The sequence below is a fragment of the Giraffa tippelskirchi genome, chromosome 3 (genome assembly GCF_054371585.1).
Source record: "Giraffa tippelskirchi isolate mGirTip1 chromosome 3, T2T-mGirTip1v1.2.pri, whole genome shotgun sequence".
Classification (NCBI taxonomy): domain Eukaryota; kingdom Metazoa; phylum Chordata; class Mammalia; order Artiodactyla; family Giraffidae; genus Giraffa; species Giraffa tippelskirchi.
Window position 1 is genome coordinate 68,285,581 of NC_137277.1, and position 23,628 is coordinate 68,309,208.

General features: G+C 44.4%; 1 protein-coding gene and 1 long non-coding RNA gene across 2 annotated transcripts; one reads left to right on the forward strand and one right to left on the reverse strand.

Annotated features, from left to right (window-relative positions):
* Positions 1-317: 317 nt before the first annotated feature.
* On the reverse strand, positions 318-2,855 carry LOC145542409 (uncharacterized). Its single transcript, XR_014079840.1, has 2 exons — positions 2,664-2,855; positions 318-1,752 (listed from the first exon to the last, which is right to left on the reverse strand). It is a non-coding gene; the product is annotated as an uncharacterized LOC145542409 (long non-coding RNA).
* CYP27C1 (cytochrome P450 family 27 subfamily C member 1) lies at positions 2,314-23,033 on the forward strand. Its single transcript, XM_081581162.1, has 9 exons — positions 2,314-2,714; positions 7,992-8,182; positions 8,937-9,136; positions 10,424-10,633; positions 12,200-12,363; positions 15,713-15,879; positions 17,192-17,270; positions 17,778-17,981; positions 22,282-23,033. The coding sequence occupies exons 1-9, from the start codon at positions 2,433-2,435 to the stop codon at positions 22,396-22,398; spliced, it is 1,614 nt and encodes a 537-aa protein (XP_081437288.1). The 5' UTR covers positions 2,314-2,432; the 3' UTR covers positions 22,399-23,033.
* The last annotated feature ends 595 nt before the right edge of the window (positions 23,034-23,628 follow it).

Below are 23,628 nucleotides of genomic sequence, written 5' to 3' on the forward strand. Positions count from 1 at the left end.
GGGAGAAGGAGACAAACACATGGATGGTATTTTCCTAAGCTGGAATTTTTTTTTCAGGTTTTTTTTTACTTTTTTTTTTTTAAAGATTCTTATAATGTTCCATCCTTTGTTTCCTCCCCACTAGACTTCCCCATAATTGTGAGAATCTTTGTTTTAAATAACTCCTTTTAAAAAAATACAAAGCAGGGCCCTCCCTGGCAGTCCAATGGGTAAGACTTCATCTTTTAATGAAAGGGGTGCAGGTCGGATCCCTGGTCAGGGAGCTAAAATCCTACGTACCTTGGGGCCAAAAAGCCAAAACATAAACAGAAGCAATATGGTAACAAATTCAATAAAGACTTTAAAAACGGTCCAGAGCTAAAATCCTACATCTTGGGGCCAAAAAGCCAAAACATAAACAGAAGCAATATGGTAACAAATCAATAAAGACTTTAAAAATGGTCCATATCAAAAAATCTTAAAAAAAAAACAACAAAGCAATATTCATTAGAAGAAGCCTGGATAGACCAAAGTAATAGTTACTTTTATAATTACTTTTGATTATCACAAAAATATGATCCCAATCCAAATGATTTATTCTATGTCTGGATTCAGATGTGTTTCCCGCTATAATAATTAGCTACAGGATAGTATACTGTTCCATTGCAGAATTTCAGCTTGATAGTTTATACCAACGAACTGAGACTCTAAAATAGCCTTTTGGTTATTTTCACTGAGTTTGAGCCAAATATCAAGAGCAGACAACTTTATTTGTATCTGCAGTTATGAAGCTAGAAGACACGAGAGCAGGGATGTTCAATGAAAACCTGTGTCTGTGTACAGTTAAATCTTTCTTCCTTCCCGAATTTCTTTATATCCTCTTACTCTCTGTCACTTTCCGCTCTTTACTACAGTCTTTATCTTAATTACCCTAATAGAGAACTAGCTGTGTTTTAAATCATTATATATATAAATCTGTCTTTAGCAGTTTTTTATCTGTCCCCTTTTATACGTATGGTTCTTTAATGATTTCTTTGTTCCTGAGGAGCAGTAACCCTCAAAAATACTTCAAAACATCTCTAGGGACAAAGCAATTGTGCCATTCTTCATACTCTGCCTTCTAGCTGAATTGCTACCCCATTTCTGCCTATTAAAGTTGAGCCCTCTCTTCAAACCCTGTCTAAAAGATTCCTTCCTTCAGAAGGGCTCTCTCCTGCACTACTCTTTCCTAACCTAGTAGGAGGTGTGATCTGACCTCCCCACAAATTCCAATCATAGTCTGTCCCTTACAGCAATAGTGCCTTATAAATAAGAGTTGTAAGTACTTCCTAAAAATGGAATAACTAAGTACTTGTTAGAAATGGAATAACTATGGTCTTCTTTGCTTCACTTACCTACTTACGAATATTTAAATGAAATGAACATTTAACAGAGTTGTAAAGGTATAAGCTACTAATCAAAAAGTAACAATATTTTGTAGGCTTTAAAAAGACACATTTAGATGTAGGAGAACAAACTGCATGAAATCTTTCAATAATGTTCTCAGTTTTCAGAGTAAACAACTAAATAACTAGTTCAGAATCTGGGCTGCCTTCCTGAAACCAGATGACACATTTCTTGCCCTTCCTGTGCCAAGCGCCTCCTTTATGGCCCACTTGCCTGTGTAGCTTGGCATTGAGATCTGAACCTATGTTGACAAAGTCCTCTTCCTTCTCATCTTCGCCTGGAGGTGTGTTCATTTCTCTAGGCACTGTGCAACAGGACGAATCCTTGCTGGAGACAAAAAACACCAAATGTTAAAAAAGTCACTCACCCCTCACCATAGGTCCTCACTAGCACTTCCAGTCTGTACTGTGTGCTGGGATAAAATTAAGGAGACCCATAAAACCATCAATAGAGACAGCATACTTTTCATTATGAAAACTTGTGCTAAAATAATAATATGGTCATTTTACAATACTGTGAGCTATCGCAAAGTCATCTAACATTTTTGTTCTCATTTTGGGATCGAATTATAACTGCATAACTTGAAATCACAAAGAACAGTTTTTAAAATACAAAAGAGGCAAATTAGCTTTCTTTCATCAACTCTCTATGGTAATTTTTAAGTAAGGAAATAATGTAAAAAATCTCAGTTGACTTCTTTTTTTGGCCATGCTTGGAAGTGGGAATAACCTTAAAACGCGGCGGTCTCAAGGAACGCTTAATTAATCGACGATGTGAAGAAAAAATAATAATCGCTTCATTTCTGTTGCAGTCTAATCACAGACCACCCCCCTTTCCCCAGCCTTAGGGGAGGGAGCGTTCAATAAAAGTCTGTGTAAACTGATGCCCAGGCCGTAGTACTTCGAAGGAGCGCTGCTCGAACAAGTTAAAACGGAGCAGAGAGTAACCTCAAAGAGCAGCCCTCGAAACAAAAAAACTGCTCAAACCAACCAACGCACGGGATCGCAATGGCTCTGCTGGAGCGGATCCTGAAAGCCCGTCTGAGCCCGGCGGCCGGGCGGAGCGGGCTTCTGGGCGGCTGGGACGCTGGGCAGCCCCGGCCCGCGGGCTCCGGGCTCCCGGCGAAGGCGCGGGCCGAGGACAAAGGAGCAGGGCGGCCAGGGGCGTCGCAGGCCGGGGGCCGGGCAGAGGGGCCCCGAAGCCTCGCCGCCATGCCGGGGCCGGGGACCCTCGCCAACCTGGTGGAGTTCTTTGGGAAGGACGGCTTCAGCCGCATCCACGAGATCCAGGTAGCGGCGCGCGGGAAGTCTCTCTGGCGGGAGGGCGCCCGGGAGGGAGCGCCGGGAAGGAGACCCGGGAAGAGGACCCCGGGAAAGACGCCAGTGAGGGAACCCCGGGGAGCTCCGGAAAGAGAACCCCGGGAGAGGATGCTGGGGAGGGAGCGCCGGGGAAGGGTCCCGGGGAGAGGATCCCGGGAAGCGCGCCAGGGAGGGGGCATAGGGAGGGAAGTCCGCGGAGGAGACGCCGGGAAGGGTTCCCTGGTGGGGCGCGCCGGGGAGGGGGCTCTGAGTGCCCCGAGGAGGGGCGCCAGAGGAGAGGTCACGGGCCGGGGGCGCCCGGGAGCCCTGGGCCCCGCGCGCCGTGCGCTCCGGAGAGCTCCCGCGCGCGGGCCTGCGGAGCAGAGGGGGAGGGAGCAGCCGCTGGGCCGTCCCCGACGGTCCCCAGGGAGGCCCAAGAGGACCGTCTCTCCACGCGGTGGGCGAGGAGCCCTGTGGGTCTTTTCGCGGCCGAGGACACGTTGCATATGCTTTTAGTCTTCTTTGTTGGTGTTTTATAATGGAAAAACAAAACCCCCCAAATAGCGGGGGTTCGCAGCCTCCGGGTTATGTAACCTCTAAGTGATGAGAAGACAGACGAAGGTTCCTGAATCTTGGCGTCAAGCCAGGGCTGGGCAGGGCCTTAGGAAGAACCCAACCGGTCCAACAACCCTGTTGGAGTATAGGGGAGCCCGCTCATTCGACGGTGGCTCACCCTGACCCAGAATTTTGCCCCTCCCATGCCCACCTCAAACCTTTAATTGCAAGGTGACCCTCACCTTTAAGGCCGTGAGATCCAGTCTCTCTCACTTGCTGCGGCAGCTGCTGCCCACTCTGCCTCCGTCGTTTTCTCAGGGCTGCCACCCCAGCACCGGCTGTCATTTCTGGGACCTGGGCCTTTTGACCTCTTCCGAGAACACCCTCCACCCCGACTACTCCCTTCCTTTTGTTCAAAGGTTACCATTCAACCTTCAGAAACTTCTCAGAGGAAGTCTTTTGTAACCACCCACCTGGGTTTTGGTCATTCATCCATTCCCTCAACCATTAACCTACCAGATGGTGCAGAGGGCAGGGCTACCGTCCGAGGAGTAGAAATTTCATTGATAGAAAAAGACAGTTTAGCAAGAGGAGCAATTTTAATTTGACTAAAATTCCAGTTAGCCCCCATCTTGCCATCTGCCCCATGAGCCCTACACAATTTCTTCCCAGACATGTTTCTAGGGGTCAAAAATGATTTCCTCTCTTTTCCATGTGGAATCTGAACATAAGATATCAGGATGATAGTTTTCAAATATGGTAAAAACATTTTGTTTTGTTTTGTTTTTTTGTTTGTTGACATGTTTAATACAGGTTGCTCTAGACTGGATAAGGTTCTAGTATAACCCTTTCACTCTCCCGGTCACCCCTACTGCATGTCTAAGGAGGAAGAGAATTATTCTGTTATCTCAACTCCAGTTTCCTTTCACTCGACTTGTAGTCACAGAATGCCAGCTCACAAGGGATCACAGCATCCATCTATAGGACCCAGGTCTTTCACTTTACATGTGGCAAACACCGAAAGTCTTGGGTGAGTGACTTGGCCATGGTCACATAGCTAGTTAGTTGCAGAGCAGACAGTGATCAGGGGTGCCTGGTGTGACAGAGTGGGAGGGTCCTGTGTTACATACCAGTGATCTGCAAACACCTGTGGAGTCTTGGCCAATCAGTTATTCTCTCTGGACTGCGGTTTCCTCCTCTGTGCAGACATCTAACATTTGTCATCCATCTCATGGGTTATTGTGAGGCCATGAGATCAAGGCTGTGGAAGGGCTTTGTAAGCTGTAATAATAACCAATACACAAGAAGAATGAACACTTCTAGAACTCTTTCCATGGTTGCCCAGGCACAGTTCTAAGTCCTCTTTGGGAGGTAATTTCTGTTATTTCTCCACTTTGCAGATGAGGAAACTGAGGCACAGTGGAACCTAACTTCCCAAGGTCACCCATCTGTGACCCGAGATGCCAACTCCAGAGTTTGTGCTCTAGCTGGCTAAACAAACTGAGTCTGGCTGACTGTATCATTCCATGGCTCAGCACTAAAAGGGCCATGAACTTGTGTCCTTCATCTAGTTCTTTCTGCCCCTTGGTCAGTTGCTCCCTTGTCTGATTGTGTCCATTCAGTAGCTGGATTTCCCTGATGAATGGCCCCTCTCCCAGTACTTCCTATGACAGCCATCCTATTAGAGACCTGGAGAAACACCCTTCTGGGGTCACCTGTTTGTTAGGCGGAGTGATCCTTTGGCCCCTGACACATCCCAGTTGAGTCTGAGTGTCTTCATCTCCAGACAATGGGACTTCAACCAGGTCCATAAAGAAGCAAACAGCTTCTACCTGAGAGCAGAAGAGTGGAGAGATGACAGACTCTCTGGCCTGCCAATTCTGGTTGAGAATTGGGGTGATAAGAAACGTTGGCAGATGCCAAAGAGAAATGTAGTCATTTCCGCCATGCTCAGCCCTGCCTATGTCATGCTGAGCCATGCGTGAGGGTACTTATCTTTCATCCTTTCTCCTTCCCTCCTTCCTTCCTTAGTTATTTAACTGGATGGATTAACTCATTTACATTTATTGTGATTTCTTCTTTTGGTAACAACTTCGTTGAGATATAATTTACATATCATACAGTTCTCTCACTTGAAGTATACAACCATCACCACAAACAAATATAGAACATTTTCATAACTTTAAAAAGAAACCCTAAAGAATACAATATAGTATTCTTTAGCTATTACTCAGCAACCCTCCATTTCCCCCAGCCTTAAGCAACTACTGATGATTTATTTTCTATCTTTATAGACTAGCCTATTCTGGACATTTTGTATAAATGGAATCATACAATAAGTGGTCTTTCGTGTTTAGCTTCTTTCACTGAGCATCATGTTTTCAAGGTTCACCCATGTTGTAACATGTATCAGTACTTCATTCCTGTTTATGGGTAAATAATATTCCAGTGTATGGACAGACCACATTTTGCTTATTCATTCATCAGCTGATAGATAGACATTTGGATTGTTCCCACCTCTTGACTGTTACAAATAATGCTGCTAGGAATATTCAGTGTAAGTTTTTGTGCAGACATATGTTTTCATTTCTTTGGGGTCTATTTCTTGGAGTGAAATTGCTGTGTCAGATAGTAACTCTGTATAGACTGTTTTAAAGTAGCTGCATTATTTTACTTTCCATCAGCAGTACAAGAGGGTTTTGATTTCTCCACATTCTTGCTAATACCTGTTATTACCTGTCCTTTGATTAGAAGCATACTAGTGCACGCAAAGTGATATCTCATTGTGGTTTTTATTTGCATGTCCCTAGTGACTAATGATGTTGAGCTTCTTCCATGTGATTACTAGACATTTTGACACCTTCTTTAGAGAAGTGTCCATTCAAATAATTGTGAATTTTTTAATTGAGTTATTTGTTTTCTTCTCTGTTGGCTTGTAATAGTTTCTATAAATCTCTTATCCATATGTACTTTGCAAATATTTACCCCATTCTAGGGATTGTCTTTCACTTTCTTGGTAGTGAAAGACATTTAAAAATTGAAGAACATTTAAAAATTGTGATGATGTCCAGACATCTATTTTTTCTTTTGTTGCTCATGCTTTTGGTATCATATCTTAAGACACTATTGCCAAATCTTAGGTCATGAATATGTATCCCTGTGTTTTCCTCTTAGAGTCTTGTGGGTTTGGCACTGATGTTTTGGCCTTTGGTCCATTTTGAGGTAGTTTTTGTATGTGGTGTGAGACTAGCGTACAGCTTATTTTTTGTTTGTTGCTATCCAATTTTCCCAGCGTCGTTTGTTAAAGAGTCTATTCTTCCCCATTTAATTGTCTTCACACCCTTGTTGAAAATCAGTTGACCATAGATGTATGGGTTTATTTCTGAGCTATCAATTATTCCAATGATTTAGATGTCCATCCTTATGCCAGTATCACACAGTCTTCATTACTTTCATAGTAACCTTTGAAACAGACTCACAATGTTAGGCCTTCAACTTTGCTTTTTTTTTTTAAAGATTATGTTTGCTGTTCTGAGTGGCTGGAATTCTGATAGGCGTTATGCTGAATTTATGAATCGGTTTGGGAGGTACTACCATCTTAATAATATTGTTTTTCTTTCCTTGAACATGGATTATCTTTCCATTTATGTATGTTTTCTTTAATTTCTTTCAATGATTTTTGTAGTTTTCAGAGTGTAAGTTTTTCATTTCGTTTATTAACTGTGTTCCCAAATGTTTTATTCTTTATAATGTTATTGCAAATGGAATTGTTTTCTTAATTTTATTTTTGGGTTGTTCATTGCTAGTGTATGGCGATACAATTTTATTTTTGTATATTGATCTTATATTCTGTAAGCTTACTGAACATATTTATTAGTTCTGATTTTTTTTTAGCAGGTATCTTAGAATTTTCTATATGTGAGATCATGGCATCAGTGAATAGTGATAGCTTTATTTTTCCCTTTCTAATCTGGGTGCCTTTTCTTTCATTTTCTTGCTGTAGGTATTTTCACAGGTTCATTACACATTGCCCACAGGTAGCTTTCTTCGAGGGGGCAGGCTGGGTGGGCTGCTGAGGGCCTAAGGAAAAGGAGCCGGCAGAGCATGTTTGACTCAGAGGACAGTGTAGACCCTGCAGTGAGTTCATCCACACCCCATTCCTCTCTTGTTGCTTCACACACTTAAGGTATTTTTAAATACACATCTTTAAAGAATTAAGAAAACTTCTGTGAATATGATTAATGATGTGAAAATATGTTTATCTCAGGAATATTTAAAGTGGCGATTCTTTTTTTTTAATTAGTTTTTACTGGAGTATAGTTGAGTTACAATGTTGTGTTAGTTTCAAGTGTACAGCAAAGTGACTTAGTTAGACATATATTGTTATCCACTCTTGTTTAGATTCTTTTCCCTTACAGGTCATTTCAGAGTACTGAGTAGAGTTCCCTATGCTATACAACAGGTCCTTATTAGTTATCTATTTTATATTTAGTAGTGTGTGTACGTCAACCCCAATCTCCCAGTTTTTCCCTCCCCACTCCTTTCCCCCTTGATAACCACAAGTAAAGTGGCCACTCTGATCAGTTCTGTATGTTGTAGAGCTTCCCTCTGCCCCAGTGTTCTGCTCCCCTGACACCTAGGAGTGTCTGTATTGAAGGTGTATCATATCTGTGTATTTTTTTTTACTTTTTTGATTTCTCCTTGGTATTGCAGCAGAAGCACACACGGGAATATGGAAAAATCTTCAAGTCTCACTTTGGTCCTCAGTTTGTAGTATCTGTTGCAGACCGAGACCTGGTGGCTCAGGTGCTCCGCGCGGAGGGGGCTTCGCCCCAGAGAGCCAACATGGGGTCCTGGCAGGAGTACCGAGACTTGCGGGGCAGATCCACTGGCCTTATCTCTGCGTGAGTATGTGAAGCCAGGCTGAGCCTCAGCAGGAGCAGGGAGCCCAGGGAGACTCCCTCCCTGAATTACGGGGCTCCTAAAACCAGCTATTAAGAAAACACAGAACTCCCAGGGGAACAGTCTCAAAAGAGCCTCTTGTGTGGTCTCCTGAAATCTCCTGAAGTCCTCTGGGAAGAGACTTGATGGCAGGGAGAGGTGGGAGCCCCACTGACCAAGTGATGGAGAGAAAGTGTTTCTCAAGCAGCACTTCATGGCTTTAGGTGTCCACGTGATGGCCACCAAGGTGGCTGAAGCTCGCAGAGCCCACCTGTGAACAGGGGTAGGGTGGTGAGCTATCACAGGAGACCGCCTCCAGGAGGGTCTCGGAATTTCAGCACTTATTGCCTCGTGATGTTCCCGTCCCATAGCCGCTATGGTTATTATTTTGTTTGTATACACCTTTGTCTCTTCCGAGAGTGAATTGGCACAGCCTCAAGCAGGGAGCAGAGCACAGAGCATCTGCCAATCCCCTGGTCCAATTCCCATTAGTTTAGAGATTCTGCTCTTGACTGTTTGCCTTCCATGTGTGTCCTTATACATGAGCCGGGGAGTAAGACCATCCCTCCCCTCTCTCTGCGGTGTCTATCCCATCTTCATTCCATTTGGGTTGGCAGATCTTGTTGACTATTGCTAGGAAATTTTTGCAGAGATATTCTGGATTCCTTCCCAGAATATTGATATAAGTAAGGTTATTTGGAATTCACTTTATTCTAGGGAGGGTGAACAGTGGCTCAAGATGAGAAGTGTGTTGAGACAAAGAATTCTGAAACCGAAAGATGTGGCCATTTTTGCAGGAGAAATCAACGAAGTTATTGCTGATTTAATTAAAAGAATCTACTTCCTCAAGAGCCAGACAGAAGATGGAGAGACAGTGACCAACATCAATGACCTTTTCTTCAAATACTCAATGGAAGGTGAAGTGAAGTCAGGTGGTGGGAAAGATGGAAGAATGGACGTTTGCCAAAATATGTTTGTTATCATCGAGCATTTCCTGTGTCCCAAACAATGTGCTAAGCCCCATACATATGTATGTGTAATCCTCACAGTGCTAACGGAACCAGATTGGCCACCACTGTTTGACAAATGGGGAAACTGAAAAACTACTGTCCATTTTTAATGGCAGAAACTTTGTTTCAAATTCAGGCCTCTCTAACTCAAGAACCATGCTCCTGATTACTACACATTTTGTTTTAGCACAATTGAAAAAGCAACAGAGGGACTTCCCTGGTGGCCCAGTGGGTAAGACTCTGCACTCCTAATGCAGGAAGCCCCTATTTGATCCCCAGGCAGGGTATTAGATCCCACATGCTGCAACTAAGACCTGGCACAGCCAAACTTAAAAAAACGCAGCAGAAATTGAGACGATGTGTACTACAATCATTCTAGCTTTTAAAATCCTTGTTAGATGGGTAGTACATTCCCACGGTTCAAAAGGTACTCATGGAAAAGTTTCCCTCTCTCCTGACCCAGCTAGATCACCAGTTTCTTCAAGAGATATTTTACATATGTACAAAGAAATACATGTGAGTCTTCTTTTTACTTAAAAATAAAAGGGAGCACACCAAACATTTTTTCTGAACCTGAGTTTTTTGAGAATTCTATTAGATTTCCCACGTTTACTATTTATTCCCAGGCCAGGGATCGAACCCATGTCCCTTGCAGTGAGGGTGCAGAGTCTTACCCACTGGACCACCAAGGAAGTCCAGGTTTCCCATTTAAAAAAGTGAGTTTAGCTTGCTTCAAATTTAATTTTTAAGTTAACTTTTTAAAGTTCTGGCATTAATGTTCTCTAAAAGTAGTCACAAAATCAACAGAGAAGTGAGTTGTAAATACACTGAGAAATCCTGCTCTTCCCTGGTTCTTGGAGACCCTTTCCTCTGCCCCCTTAGCTCTCGGGTCTGGGGCTCCCCAATGTGCGGCCAGTAAGAGCCACGTTTTAACTCCCCAAAGTCGAGCAATTGGCTGAAAGGTTGGGAATTTTGCTTCATGGGTCTTGAACAGACTGTTGAACTGAGGGCATGGTGAGGCCGAGGGTTAGTTATCACCGAACGCACAGCGTCCTGAGGATCAGAGCCTGATAGAGGAAAACCTCAGAGGTAGGCACTTGGACGACTTTGGGAGTTACTTTTATGGCCAGGTATCTCATGTTGATTCTGTGGATAATCTAGAAGAAGAAAAGTTGTAACTTTTCCCCTATACAGGAGTGGCCACCATTCTTTATGAAAGTCGTCTGGGCTGCCTGGAGAACAGCATCCCGCAGTCGACCGTGGACTACATCGAGGCCCTGGCGCTCATGTTCTGCACGTTCAAGACCTCCATGTATGCCGGTGCCATCCCTAGGTGGCTCCGCCTGCTCATCCCCAAACCCTGGCAGGAATTCTGCAGGTCCTGGGATGGACTCTTCGAATTCAGTAAGAGAAGAGTGGGGGCACCTTCTGTAGAGCCGGGTGGACCTGACTTCCCTGCTGGTTGTGTGTCTCACACTCACACAGACAGTGGCATCACTGCAAGGGATGCCCTGGTGAAGTTATGTGCTGTTTGGACTCAAGAACTTTTAGCCTGGTTTTCTGGAGGAGCAAAATGCATATGGATTGTGACCACAAGTAATGTGATTGATTTCTCATTTTTAAACTCTTTTAATTTTAACGAACCTGCTTGCAGGGACAGGTGCAAGTAAGTGTTGTCCATGGGAGATGGTGTCTGGAGTCCAATCATTCTGTCATTGCTTAAATCATTGAAACATTCTCAATGGCAGCTTTTTTGGACAGAGACCAATTCATTTATTGCTTACTGGGTGAAAACAAGCTGGGAGAAACCATTTTGTTCCAACCCAGGTTGAGATAAAGTAATCTATCAGATTAGTTTTCTGATATGGTTAAAAATTTTAGTATAAAAGAACTTTCAAAGTGCAAGATTTCCAAGATGTCTAGAACAATGTTTGTAGAACAATAGTAACTTTGAAAGAAGTTTCTTGGAGGTCAGCATTCGTTTGATTTTTTTTTTTTTTTGGCCACACTGTGCTGCTTGTGGGGATCTTAGTTCCCTGAGCAGGGATTGAACTTCATCCCCTACAGTGAAAGCTTGGGGGTCCTAACCATTGGACTGCTAGGGAATTCCCTCATTTGAGTATATAAGTTCTGATATATATAATATGCTAGCATCTTTCTGCAGTAATTCGGCCCTTTCCCTTATTCGGTCTCCCTTCTGGAAACATAGTGGGAAAAAAGAATCTATATTCTTGTTACTCCACAGCTTTTTTGGCTATTGCATTAGAAAAAGGAATATTTGCAAATGCTTTATGGATTATTTTACAAAAAGAAGAGATATTTAGATATTTATCTTTGTTTCTTTGGAGTATATGTAAGTACCTAGTTGGGTTTATTCAACAATTCATGAACCAGCAGCATCCCACCTTGCAAATAGAAGGGAGTTCCCAGCCGTTATTCATTTATACAAACAAGCATATGAATGAAGTTCCAAGGTTGGCAGTAAACCAACAGGGGCTTGTCTAGCCTCTGAACCTGCCAAAAATGGAGAGAACTTATTGGAGGGATGAAGAGGGAATTGAGACTGAAGAGGAGATTCTTTTTTTCTTTTTTTTTAACTTTTTATTTTGTATTGGAGTATAGCTGATTAGCAGCATTGTGTTAGTTTCAGGTGGACAGCAAAGGCACTCAGCCATACACATAACATGAATCCATTCTCCCCCAGATCCTGCTCCCTTCCAGGCTGCCACATGGCATTGAGCAGTGTTCCATGTGCTATACAATAAGTCCTTGTTGGTTGTCCATTTTAAATATAGTACTGTGTACACGTCCATCCCCAACTCCCTAACTAACCTATCCTCCCATCTTGCCCTAGTCACCCTCCCCCACTGTGAGTTCTGTGGGTCTGTTTTGTAAATAAGCTCATTTGTATCACTTGAAGAGGTGATTCTTAACCAAACTTCTTTCAAAAGAAACCCTGTTTTCAAACAGGCCAAATTCATGTTGACAACAAGCTGAGGGACATACGGTGCCAGATGGAAAGAGGGGAGAGAGTGAAAGGAGGGCTGCTCACCTACCTCTTCCTCAGCCAGGAACTGACACTGGAGGAAATCTACGCCAACATGACTGAGATGCTGCTGGCCGGTGTAGACACGGTGAGCTCTCACGTTTCCTTCTCTCTCGACAGACGCAAAATGGTTAGAGTCTAGGACCTTTCCAAGAAAGCCGACAGATGGCAGATACTTTAAGAGGATTGTGCATGTTTGTACTAGCTGAACGTCTGCTTCGCTGCTGCACGTCTCCAGAAGAAAACTCCACTTTTTCTCTTTTTAAAAATATATGTAAAATGTAAAACTAAGGTGCACAGTGAATTCTATAAAGAACATAACCCAGTTCCACTATCATGCACACAAAGTAACAGTTTTCTAAAAAATTTTATGACTTTTTTTATTGGAGTCTAGTTGCTTTACAATGTTGTGTTAGTTTCTGTTGTACAGCGAAGTGAGTCAGCCACATGTGTAGGTATATCCCCTCTTCCTTGGGTTGCCTTCCCATTTAGGTCACCAGAGAGCATTAACTAGAGTTCCTGTGCTAAATAATACGCTTTAAAGTTTAAAATCCTGATTTGCAAACATTTCTCCATTGTTTGATAATATCAGAAATGCAGAGGGCACAGAACTTAAGATATTCTGGGTTATGGAAAACTCCCCAGTTCATTTGATAAGGCCAGCATAACTTCAAAACCTGTTTAAAGAAGTGTAAAGAAAGAAATGTTTAATAAGCAGTTGGCTTTAATATGTGTGTGTGTCAATTTAAAATAAAATCTGAGTGAATAGATTCAATCAGTGTAGCAGATGGATAATATACTAGGACCAAGGAGAGCTCAATATCAGAATGAAACAAAGCACTGACCACTGATTTGGAGGGAATTCTGTACCCTATTGCTAAGTGAGAAATGAAGGTGTAGAAAAGCGTATCCTATATTCACGTTAGTAAAACCAGCGTTGCCCCCGCGCCCCTGTCCACGTGCAGGTGTGCATCTCTGCGTGATTGCTGGGCATAGAGGAAGTGTGGAACCTGCACACTCGATGGTTACCTTGGGTTCCCTGACTGGGGCGGGGGTGCTACAGGTGAAAGTGTGTGAAGAAAGTGGTGAAATAGGAAAAAGGAAGGCCAGGCTTTCAGTAATGTGGAGGAAAAGTCAGTTGAGTGAGATAATTAAGATTAAGCAGTAAATGTGGTGATAGACTGTGCATGTCTGTAGGTATCCTTTTGTTCTCACAGAATCTTCTGAAGCAGGTGTTATTGTCTTCTATTAACCGGTGGAAAGATGAAACAGCAAAGCTTACCTCAAGGTTTTTCCTTCACACGAGTGCTTCCTGGACTTGAGGAAAGCATGAATCTCCCTTTTAGAGGGAGGAAAAAACCTATGGTCGACATTTTTAGTGACATGATGTCACTTAAGTAAAAGCAGAAAAACTTCACATAAATTCATTACTCTTATGGATCATCTTCAACAATAAAACGAAATGTATATATATGAAATGCAAACTAATCAATGCAGTCAGTTCCAGCCATGAAAATTCTAATTAACTGTGTGAATGTGACAGTGTGGCTTTGAGTGGGGCACGAATGTGGGAATGCACAGCCCAGCCCTAAGCTGATTCATATGTGTGGTACTCTTGCCCCCTGGTGGTAACTAAGAGTATCACCACGTGATGGAGGTGGTGCAGAAAGGACCCATTCCTACCTGAAGGAAACTTCAGGGGACAAAAGCTTGCAACGTTATGCTCATTTGAAAAAACAAAAATGTTATTTTAAAAAGCCAACTTTGTTGTAGCATAATTTGTGCACAACAACCTGCGTCCATTTAAGTGGTACAATTTAATACAGATTGTTGACAGATATAGTGTAAATACAAATGCTATCATTTTTTAAACCAACACCACAATCAAGATCCTGGACATTTTTATCATCTCTGCAAGTTCTTCACCCTCATTTCAGTCCATCCCTCCCATACCCCCACCCCTGGCAACAGCAGACACTGTACATCAGTTTGCATTTTTCTAGAAATTTGTATAAATGGAATCATACGGTATGTATTTTGTGTCTGGCTTCCTTCACACAGTGAAATGATTTTTGAGATTCATGCACGTTGTTGCCTATAAAGATATTTATTCTTTTTCTTTTTATTATTGAATAGTCGGCATCACAGACTCAATGGACCTGAGTTTGAGCAAGCTCCGGGAGATGATGAGGGACAGGGACACCTAGTGTGCTGCAGTCCATGGGCTTGCAGAGACTGAGTGACTAAACAACAACAATTACTGAATACTATTCCATTGTATGGCTATACCACATTTGGGTTTTCCATGAAACTGATTTTAATAGAAATTTTCTGTTCTCTTGATAGGAAGCATCTAATTTATGTCCTTACCATTTACAAGATGAACTTGCACATTATATTATGGTTACAGTAGAGCTTGTCCTCTAAACACTTATGGACTGTATCCTCTAAAAATCCATAATATCTATCAGAGGGAAATAATGTCAATGACTTACTTAAGTTAGTCTTTTTAGTTGAAAGAAAGGGCTCTTTACTGTGGAATGTCCTTGTTTACAAGCAAGTGAAATATAGTCACGTAGATAATAGTACTGATTTTAGTGAAAATCTTGGAACCTAAGATATAGAATAGAATTGTTCTCAGTAACCAGAAATCCAGTCTTCAATCTAAGAAACGGTAGAAGCAGTGATACTGCTTTGTGCAAATGCCATCCAATCCTCATATGGTAGTTGGCTTGATAAGCACACGAGAACAATGAATGAATGGACCGTTAATAGACCTGTGACTGCCCCCTCCCCACCCTCACTCCCTGACTCCCACATCTCCTCTAGGTTAGGGCAACCAGAGCAGGCCTAGCCCAGCCATGGGCCTGCGGCATGCCATTCTCAGGTTGATGGGCAGCCTCAGGCTCTTCCTAGCAAAACCCAAGTGACCCTTGTAAAGAAGGTTGCAGAAAGTTCTAGGCACAACCTCCAGGCTTGACCAGCATTTCTATGGGCTCACAGACTCCAGTGAAGAGGAGGAGAATTGCTCTTCAGTGATTTTTTAAAATTATTTTTTATTTTTGGCCACGTCACGTGGCTTGCAGGATCTTAGTTCCCTGACCAGGGATTGAACCCAGGCCCTCGTCAGGAAAAGCGCTGAGTCCTAACTGGACCGTCAGGGAATTCCCACTCTTCAGTGATTTTTAAAAAGTTCTAAAATAATGTTTCCTGTAGCTCTTTATTGAAAAAAGCACTTGGATCCCATAGCTGATAGTACTTTCCCTAGATATCTGGAGGAGTTAAGGGAATCATCTTTCGTTTGGGTAAGACGTACAATGCCCTGACAGTTTCACCTGCAACTTATTCTCTTGTGACCTCACGTCCAGTGTCACCTGCTGCTGAAATCCTTGGCTTCATTCAAGACATGTGCCTGTGTCTGCCGGTTTCTCTCTTAGACATCGTTCACGTTGTCCTGGGCAGTGTATCTCCTCGCAAGGCACCCAGAAGTGCAGCAGGCCCTGTACCGGGAGATCGTGAGGAATCTGGGGAAAAGGCGTGTTCCCACGGCCGCAGACGTCCCCAAAGTCCCGCTGGTCCGAGCTCTGCTTAAGGAGACCTTGAGGTAAAAGGCTCACCAAAATTTATGTCAAAAACCGTGTCCATTAAATCTGATTCTTCATCATAATGATTGTGCCTTTGACTTCAAAACTGGGTCCTAAACCAATACTCCAGTGACTCTCGGTGGCTGAAATGCTTAGGAAGGAGAGGCTCGTGACCATTTTATTTCCCCTCTGCTCTCTTCAGAGCGGGAGAAAGATGTTCTGTTTCAGAGTTGGAAATATTCATTTCTTCATTAAGATCTTTATTGCTCTTTTTTTGTGGCCACACGACAGAGCATGTGAGGTGTAGTTCCCCCGCCAGGAACTGAACGTGTGCCCCCTGCATTGGATGCGTGAAACCTTAATCACTGGGCTACAAGGGAAGTACCCATGAAGATCTTTAGAGCCATGCTCAAACTTTGCACACACTCTGGACATTCGACTCACCAACCGTTTCCCAGTGTGCTCCTCGAAGGATAAAGCAGAAAAAGAGTGATCGTCAGGAAAATGTACTGGGATGTTTGGCCAGTTGCCATATGCGTTTACAAGATCCTGTGGTCTTGTGTGAATCTGCTCCCAGACAGGGCTTTACCGACATGGGAAAGGCCAGAGCATGAGGGATATAAGTGATCTTGGGCAGCCTTGGGTGGGAGGAGGTGGGATTAGGTTACCACTGAAGGTTCTTCCTCCTGTGAGGGTCAGGATCCTGACTTCCTCTATGGAGGAAATGCCATGACAAGGAGCAAAGGTTATTCACAAAATACTCACTAAAATAATTCTCTTAAACCTGACTTGATAATGATGTTTCAAGTTGTATTGCATCCTCAATCTTCAACATGCTATTTAATCTTAAAAAAAAAAAAAGCCAGTTGTGTGTTAACTGGTATTTGTCAATTAAAATTATATTCAGAGTTTTCGTAGGTTACCTCTCAGAGAATCTGAAAATTGAAGTATATTTCTCAGAATTTATTTCCTGGAACTCTGAATCCTATGAACTATTCCTTGATAAAGAGTTCCCATGCATGCCTGTATTTCAGAAATTCAGAATTATTCCTCTTGGGAGCATAATAGCACATTAGAAGCTGTGCTTTGTGCTTTGTGATCTTTTTTGACTATGAGATCTTTTAAAAAAATTTTATTTTTAACTGGAGGATAATTGTTTTACAGTGTTGTGTGAGGCTTTTTTGGGTCCTTCTGAGGTCCACAAAGGTCCTTGCAAGATTTTCCCATTTATTTTTTAGAAAATGAAAATGGCATTATATCTAGACTTTTAAATGTTTAGTAAACTATTTTGAAAGTCACCACTCCTTTCTGGTCCCCCTTGGCTCTTTCCAGGCTGTTTCCAGTGCTGCCGGGGAATGGCCGGGTCACACAAGAGGACCTGGTTGTTGGCGGGTATCTGATTCCCAGAGGCGTGAGTCTGGTGGATACAGTAGGGCTGGCTGAGCTGGGGAGGCTGGATTGGAAATTTGCTTCCACGTTTAGGATGTCCTTGTTCCTATGTGAATATCTGCAGATTTCCTTTTCTTCTGCATGTATTTTTAGGATGAAGATGGGGCTTTAGGAGCAAGGAGAGGTGGACTGTGTGATATTGCTCTGGCCAGAACAAAGCCAGATATTTCTGTAGCTCATATGACCATTCCACCCTCCCTCCCCTGGAGGCTCCGTGAAAGCAGTAGGTCCCTCGGGGGAGTTTCGGAAGGACTTGAATTGCCTTCTCTGTGGCGGCATTGAGGTTCATTCAGGGTGGGGTGTGCTTTGAAGGGGGACCTACCGTCCTGGGTCTGCATGGCCTCTTGGGCCCTTACATGGCTTGTCCCAGTGCAGAGCATCTCTGGAGGGTCCGTCCAGCTAGGGCTATGGCCTCTGCTCTGCTTTCCCTGGATTCCATTCTTTATTCCTTTTCTTATGGTTTGCACAGACCCAGCTGGCCCTCTGCCACTATGCCACATCCTATGAGGATGCAAACTTCCCTCGGGCCAAGGAGTTCCGGCCTGAGCGCTGGCTGCGGCAAGGAAACCTGCACAGGGTTGACAATTTCGGGTCCATCCCCTTCGGCTATGGGGCTCGAAGCTGCATCGGGAGGAGGATTGCAGAGCTAGAGATCCACCTGCTCGTGATCCAGGTAAGACTTGGGGGCTCAGTGGCCCGTGGGCTCGGTCTAGGTGTCTGGGCTCACCTGGATCAAGACTTAGGCGGGAAAAGAGGAAAAAGAATTTTGAAAACTTTAAGAGCTTCCTGTTAAATCTTGTTTATATGTTAAAACGCTTCCTCCTCCCCCTGCAGTAGCCATCTCTAGTCACATGGCCACCAGCCTGGTCCTTGTTTCTCTCCTCCTTGGAGTCATGTGGGCAGAACTGGGATGGGTGTGTGTGGGAGGGGATTGGAAGCTGCAGGAGCCCAAGTGCTCCCATGGGAGCTCTGCAGATGGGTGCGTGGGAGGTGTTCAGGAGTGGCCCTCAAACATTGTGGATCATCCTGTCACCAGGAGCTCCTGGCCACAGAGAGAGTCACTTAGTGGGTCCAGGGTGGGGTTCCAAGTGATTCTGATGGCAGTGTCTGTGGGCTGCACTCAGTCTAAGAAAATGCATGTGCTGGGCGTGGGGGCAGCCCCACCCCTGTGTATGCTGTTCAAGTCCCAGCTTCCCAGGCTCCTCCCTTCCGAGCTTGTCACTCTTGTCACTGTCACCAGGGAGGATGTCACACTTGCCCCCTGAGGCCCCTTCATCACCTCATTTTATGTGAATCAGCCTTTTACACAGGGAGGTGGTTCTCAAGCTTGTTTGGGTTTCAAAACCTCAGGCAGGCTTGGTTTTGGTGAGAGAAAACCTTGCACATTAATCTCTAAATGTGCGAGTGTTTACTTTGGTGCTTGTACAGAATCTGAGTTCAGGCTGTGGCAGGAAGTAAATAATGTCTGAAGGAAATTTTATAAAATAAAACCTGTAGTAGAGAAAACTCTACCCATTAGCCTTTCCTGCAGATCTGGGAAGCCTGCCATGGAAAACCTTGGCCCAAGGTTCTGGAGCTACTATGGTTGACTCCAGGCTTTGAAAGCATGAGGGGATGACCTGGGGACCCATCTCCCCCTTTCACTGATAAGAAAGCTGAGTCTCAGGGAGTTGGAGCCACTTGGCATTGTTGTGGCATGGCAGGTGTGGGGCACTAGGCAGGTGTCCTATCTCCCACCTGCACTTCCCTACGTGTCACTGAGGTGCTTCCTGCAGGCTGTCAGAGGCCGGGGCAGAACATGCAGGGATTGGGACCTTTGCAGATGATGGCATCAGAGAGCATAAGGGATGGGGAAGCCTGGCCAGCCTGGTGGGGATTCTGGGTGGTTGGCATGGGGAGGTAGGCTTGGAGGACGTGAGGGGCCACTGCCAGGAGAGGCTGGTGCGGAAGGGGTTGGGGAGGACCCAGCAGAGGAGGGGCTGGACTGTCATGCGGTCATCCCATCTCTATGGGCATGCGAGTGGCTGTAGCTCAGCAAGACTGAGTTGTGTCTCTTCCAGCCATGAGCCCCACAGACACTAGCCAGGCTCAGTCGTGGACAAAGTGGAGACAGATACGTGTGGAGGGAATAGCGGTTCCAGGCAAACGGACTCCAGTCCCACTTCTGCCAGCTTGTGGTTCCAACACCATGGGCAGGCTGCTCTGCAACTCTCTGAGCCTGTTCCTCATCCACAAAATGGGCCAAATACCTGCCTTTTGGGTGTGTGAGGGATAAAAGTGGTCTATGCACAGAATCTGGGTGGCAGCCTTTGTGGTTTGCACACCTGCCCTCAGTGTCTGCTCCCAGGGACTGTGTCCGGGAAGGCCCTGGCTCCGTCAATGATGCTGGGTGCTCCATGGGCACATCTCCGACAGGCAGAGTTCATTTCTTGCTGAGAGCCGTTCAGACAGCTGTCAGGGAGCTAACTGCTTCCTGGCTCTGATGGCCTGGACAATTACAAGGGATGCCAAGGACAAGAGGCCATCTGAGGGCCCAGATGGGTGGACTGGGAAGAGGGTCAGAAACTGTGTGTTTGGTGGTGGTGACGGGGGTTTTATTTGCTTCTGTTAACATATTCGTGTACCTGATAAAGAGTGTACCTGCTTCAAGAGTTCTCATTTCTACTGCAAGTATAGAGAGGGAAAATCATTGTTTGTTATTGCCAAAAGAAAAAGAAACGGCACAGATAAACACACTAGGAATGAGAGAAAAGGCATACCTACAGATGCAGTAGATGATTATTTTTAAATCAAAAAAAGACTGCAAACAGCTATTTTTCTTTTTTTTACAGAAATGCCCTGTCACCAAACCAAGTATGTTCAGGAATGCAAGGATGGCCCACCTCAGGATAGAATTTATCACAGTGGGACAAATTAAAGGACAAAATTTTATGACCATCTCCCAAAATAACTGATAAAATTCAACACCCATTCATGAAGAAAATCTCTTAGCACAACAGCAATGGAAGGGCTTTTCTTCAGCAAATAAATAGTGTCTATCCCAACAGAACAAAGACTGTGCCTGTGGCCTGTGGGAAGGGATGGATTGGTTTTAATGCTGCAATAATAACATGTTTTCTTGAAATCAGGAACAAGACATTCATATTGCACAGAGAATGTTTGGAAGATACACCTCTGCTCCTTGGGAGTTGGAGTCTTGAAGTAGAACGGGGGCCTAGTTTTTTGCTTTTATACCTCTTACATAGTCTTACTTTTTCAGTGAGCAGGTACTGCCATTCAGAAAAGTGGAAAATCCACGTGGGATGTTGGCCTTAGAGTTAGATGTACGTGTGAGTCCTCCCACTGCCACACGGGGATGTGCCAGCAGTTCTGTGAGGTCAGAACTAAGAGTCAGAGGTTAGATGTTGAGGTGACGGCATCTCGATGCCAGAACGTTCTGGATCTGCCTAAATGCACGTCATTCAGCTTGGCTTTCTAACAATGACAAGGGAGTAGTTCAGCCTGTGTCTTCATTGCACCCCTGCTCGCTGCCTGACCTCCACCCCAGCTCACCTGAAGGACCCATCAGTGCATACTGTTGCTTTACCTGGGAGATGAGGCTGATAGTTGGGGTGGAGTAGGTTGGGGCGTCTGCATCCCACGTGATGATATAGGTCCTCCAGCACCTATGCTCAGTTAGGTGGTTGGGGTGGGGGAGGGAAGAGTGGCTAGTCTCCCCCCTGCACTGTCCCCACGTGCTTGTGAGCCAGGCCCTGCCTCCCTTCCAGGGACCAACGCAGTTCTGACAGAGGTCCGTAGAGGAGGTTGCCTTTTTCTCTCTAAGCCTAGAGGTGATTTTGAAAATCAAGCCATGGCCAGTTGATGGGGAGATTAGTGCTTGAGGCTGATGGATACTTAGGTGCTCTTTAAAGCTGGTCATTTAGATGCTTTGCAGTTTCACCCTGAGAGATAGGACTACTTCTGGTTTGGAACCATAGAAGTGAGAAATGGAATCAAAGGTGCAAATGAAGAATATTTAAATTAAGGATAGTAATGGATGAAGTCTGGATACTCTGCCTCCTCTTGACAGCTGTGCCCCTGCTGTGTGTGTCCTACCACTGAGGTGGTTGCAGATTCTAAACCTTGGAATTTCACTTTGTTCTTCTTTTCTCCTTTGATTCCTTCTTTTTCTAGACCTACAGTGGAACCAATAGAGTTAGAATTTTGAACTTGCTAATAAAATATAAGTTATTTGAACATTTTTTTACCAAGCAAAGTTCATGTGCCCAACACACAGTGAGGCCAAACAAACCAAAACATCAGACTTTGGAGCAGTAAAAGGTTTATTACAGAGTCAAGAAGGAAGAATAGGTGACTTGTGCTCAAAATCCTTGATCTAGTCAATGGTTTGGGGGGAGAAACTTTTATAGGCAAAATTTGGGGTGAGGCTGCAGGGTGCATGACTTTGTTCTGATTGGTTGATGGTAAGTGGACAGGGCGGTGCTCCAAGAATCTTGTATTCACCTTGAGTTTACCCTCTTCCACCTAGGTGGGGTCCTTAGTTCTGCAAAAGAGCTCTAATATACTGTATGTGTATCCCTTAAGGAGGAATCAGGACTCTGACTGCCCTCCCCTCATTTCTGCATCCCCTCCCTTCACTAATTAGTAACTGGGTGATTCCCCTCTTTGGAACTCAGGGAAGGCCAAGGAGGCCTAATGAAGCCTATTTCCTTCAGGCAAGAAATGGAGGACATGAAGGCTTCTGTGCCCAGGAACCCCACAAAATCCTATTCAGTTTCAGTTCTGCCTGCATATCTTTGTTCCATGGACCTCACAGTTACTCATTGGATGTGCCAGACTCGAACAGGACATGACGCTGTTTCTCACATCTCTTGTTCCCTTGGTTTCCTGCAGCTGGAGCTATGATGAGAGTACAGGTACTGCAGATTTTCTGCTATCCCAATTTTAAAAACCTTCTCTCTTTCTCTTTTTAGTTGCTTCAACATTTTGAGATCAAAATGTCTCCTTGGACTAAAACTGTTCATGCAAAAACCCATGGGCTTCTGATGCCAGGGGAGCCCATCCATGTGCGTTTTGTTAACAGAAAGTGAGCCTGGTGTTTTTCACCAGCCACCAGACCGACACACAGCAGGTGTTTGCGGGCCATGGATGACGGCAGGGGAGGAAAGAATCCCTGCTCCGGCGATCTTGGTAATAGACTGGCCTCCTCGGTCTTGGGAAACTTTGAAATCTTTTTGCAAAGTAATGTGAGAAGATTACTTTTGCATTCCAGAGTTGCCTTTTTTTTTGGTTTTTTGAGTAACAGCTGTTGAGAAGCCAGTGGCACTGAATTCTCATGCCTCACATGGTGTCTTGCCCTTGGACTTACCCATAATCTCTGCATTTGGGCCAGGAAGTGTTGGTATACTTACAGATTCAGTGCTTGAACATACGTTCTCCGATACTGCATCAGGACTGCATGTTAGGACAGAATTCCAACTTCTTATCTTGAAGAGGAAACATTAGAGGCTTCAGTAGAACACACCTGTGGTTGCCAAGGAGGGTGGGTGAGGGAGAGAAAGATTGGGAATGTAGAATTAGCTGTATAGTACAGCAAACTGTATTCAATATCCTGGGATAAGTCATAATGTAAAGGAATATGAAAAAGAATGTACATATATGTATAACTGAATCACTTTGCTGTACAGCAGAACTTAACATTGTAAATCAACTATAATAAAATAAATTTTAAAAAAGAATACTTCTGTAATACCATAATTATGGGCAGTGACTCATATGGGGATTTGAGCCCACATGTCAGGACTTGAACCCAGCCTAAATCTGATTGTAACTTGAACCAGTGGTCTGCTAATTAGAATTACTCACCTGGGGTCTGGACTTAACTGAGGCTCAGGTTCCTTGTGTCTCAGCGTAGAAAGAATTCAGTGAGAGACAAAGTAATAGGTAAGAGGTGGGTTTGTTTAGAGAGATACACATTGCATAGACAGCATGTAGTCTATCTCATCAGGCAAGAGTGGCCTGGGGAGAAACACTCCCTGTTCTCCTGGCCAGAATCTAAACCTCCTGCCTAACTTCCTGTTGTCCCCACCCTTGTGTGTGCAGTTTCCTCCCTGTGCGTCCAGTCCTGTGTGGGGATTTTTTCAGGTGATGTGAGCTAGGCTCTGGTCTTTGGACCCTGCAGACTCTGGGTGGGGGATGGGATCAGGCTCCCTCTGAGAGGCTCTGGAAGGTACCCCCCCCACTCATCTGGTGAGGGTTGTAGCCCCCAGTCTGGGGTTAGGGAGGAGAATGTGGGGTCCCTGCCATGCACTGTCTGCAGT

Excerpts from the sequence above, each read along its gene's own strand:
- CYP27C1 (XM_081581162.1), top strand. The coding sequence starts at position 2,433 with ATGGCTCTGCTGGAGCGGATCCTGAAAGCCCGTCTGAGCCCGGCGGCC. Across the intron at positions 2,715-7,991 it reads GCCGCATCCACGAGATCCAG|CAGAAGCACACACGGGAATA; the intron begins GTAGCGGCGCGC and ends TTGGTATTGCAG. Across the intron at positions 17,271-17,777 it reads GGTATCTGATTCCCAGAGGC|ACCCAGCTGGCCCTCTGCCA; the intron begins GTGAGTCTGGTG and ends TGGTTTGCACAG.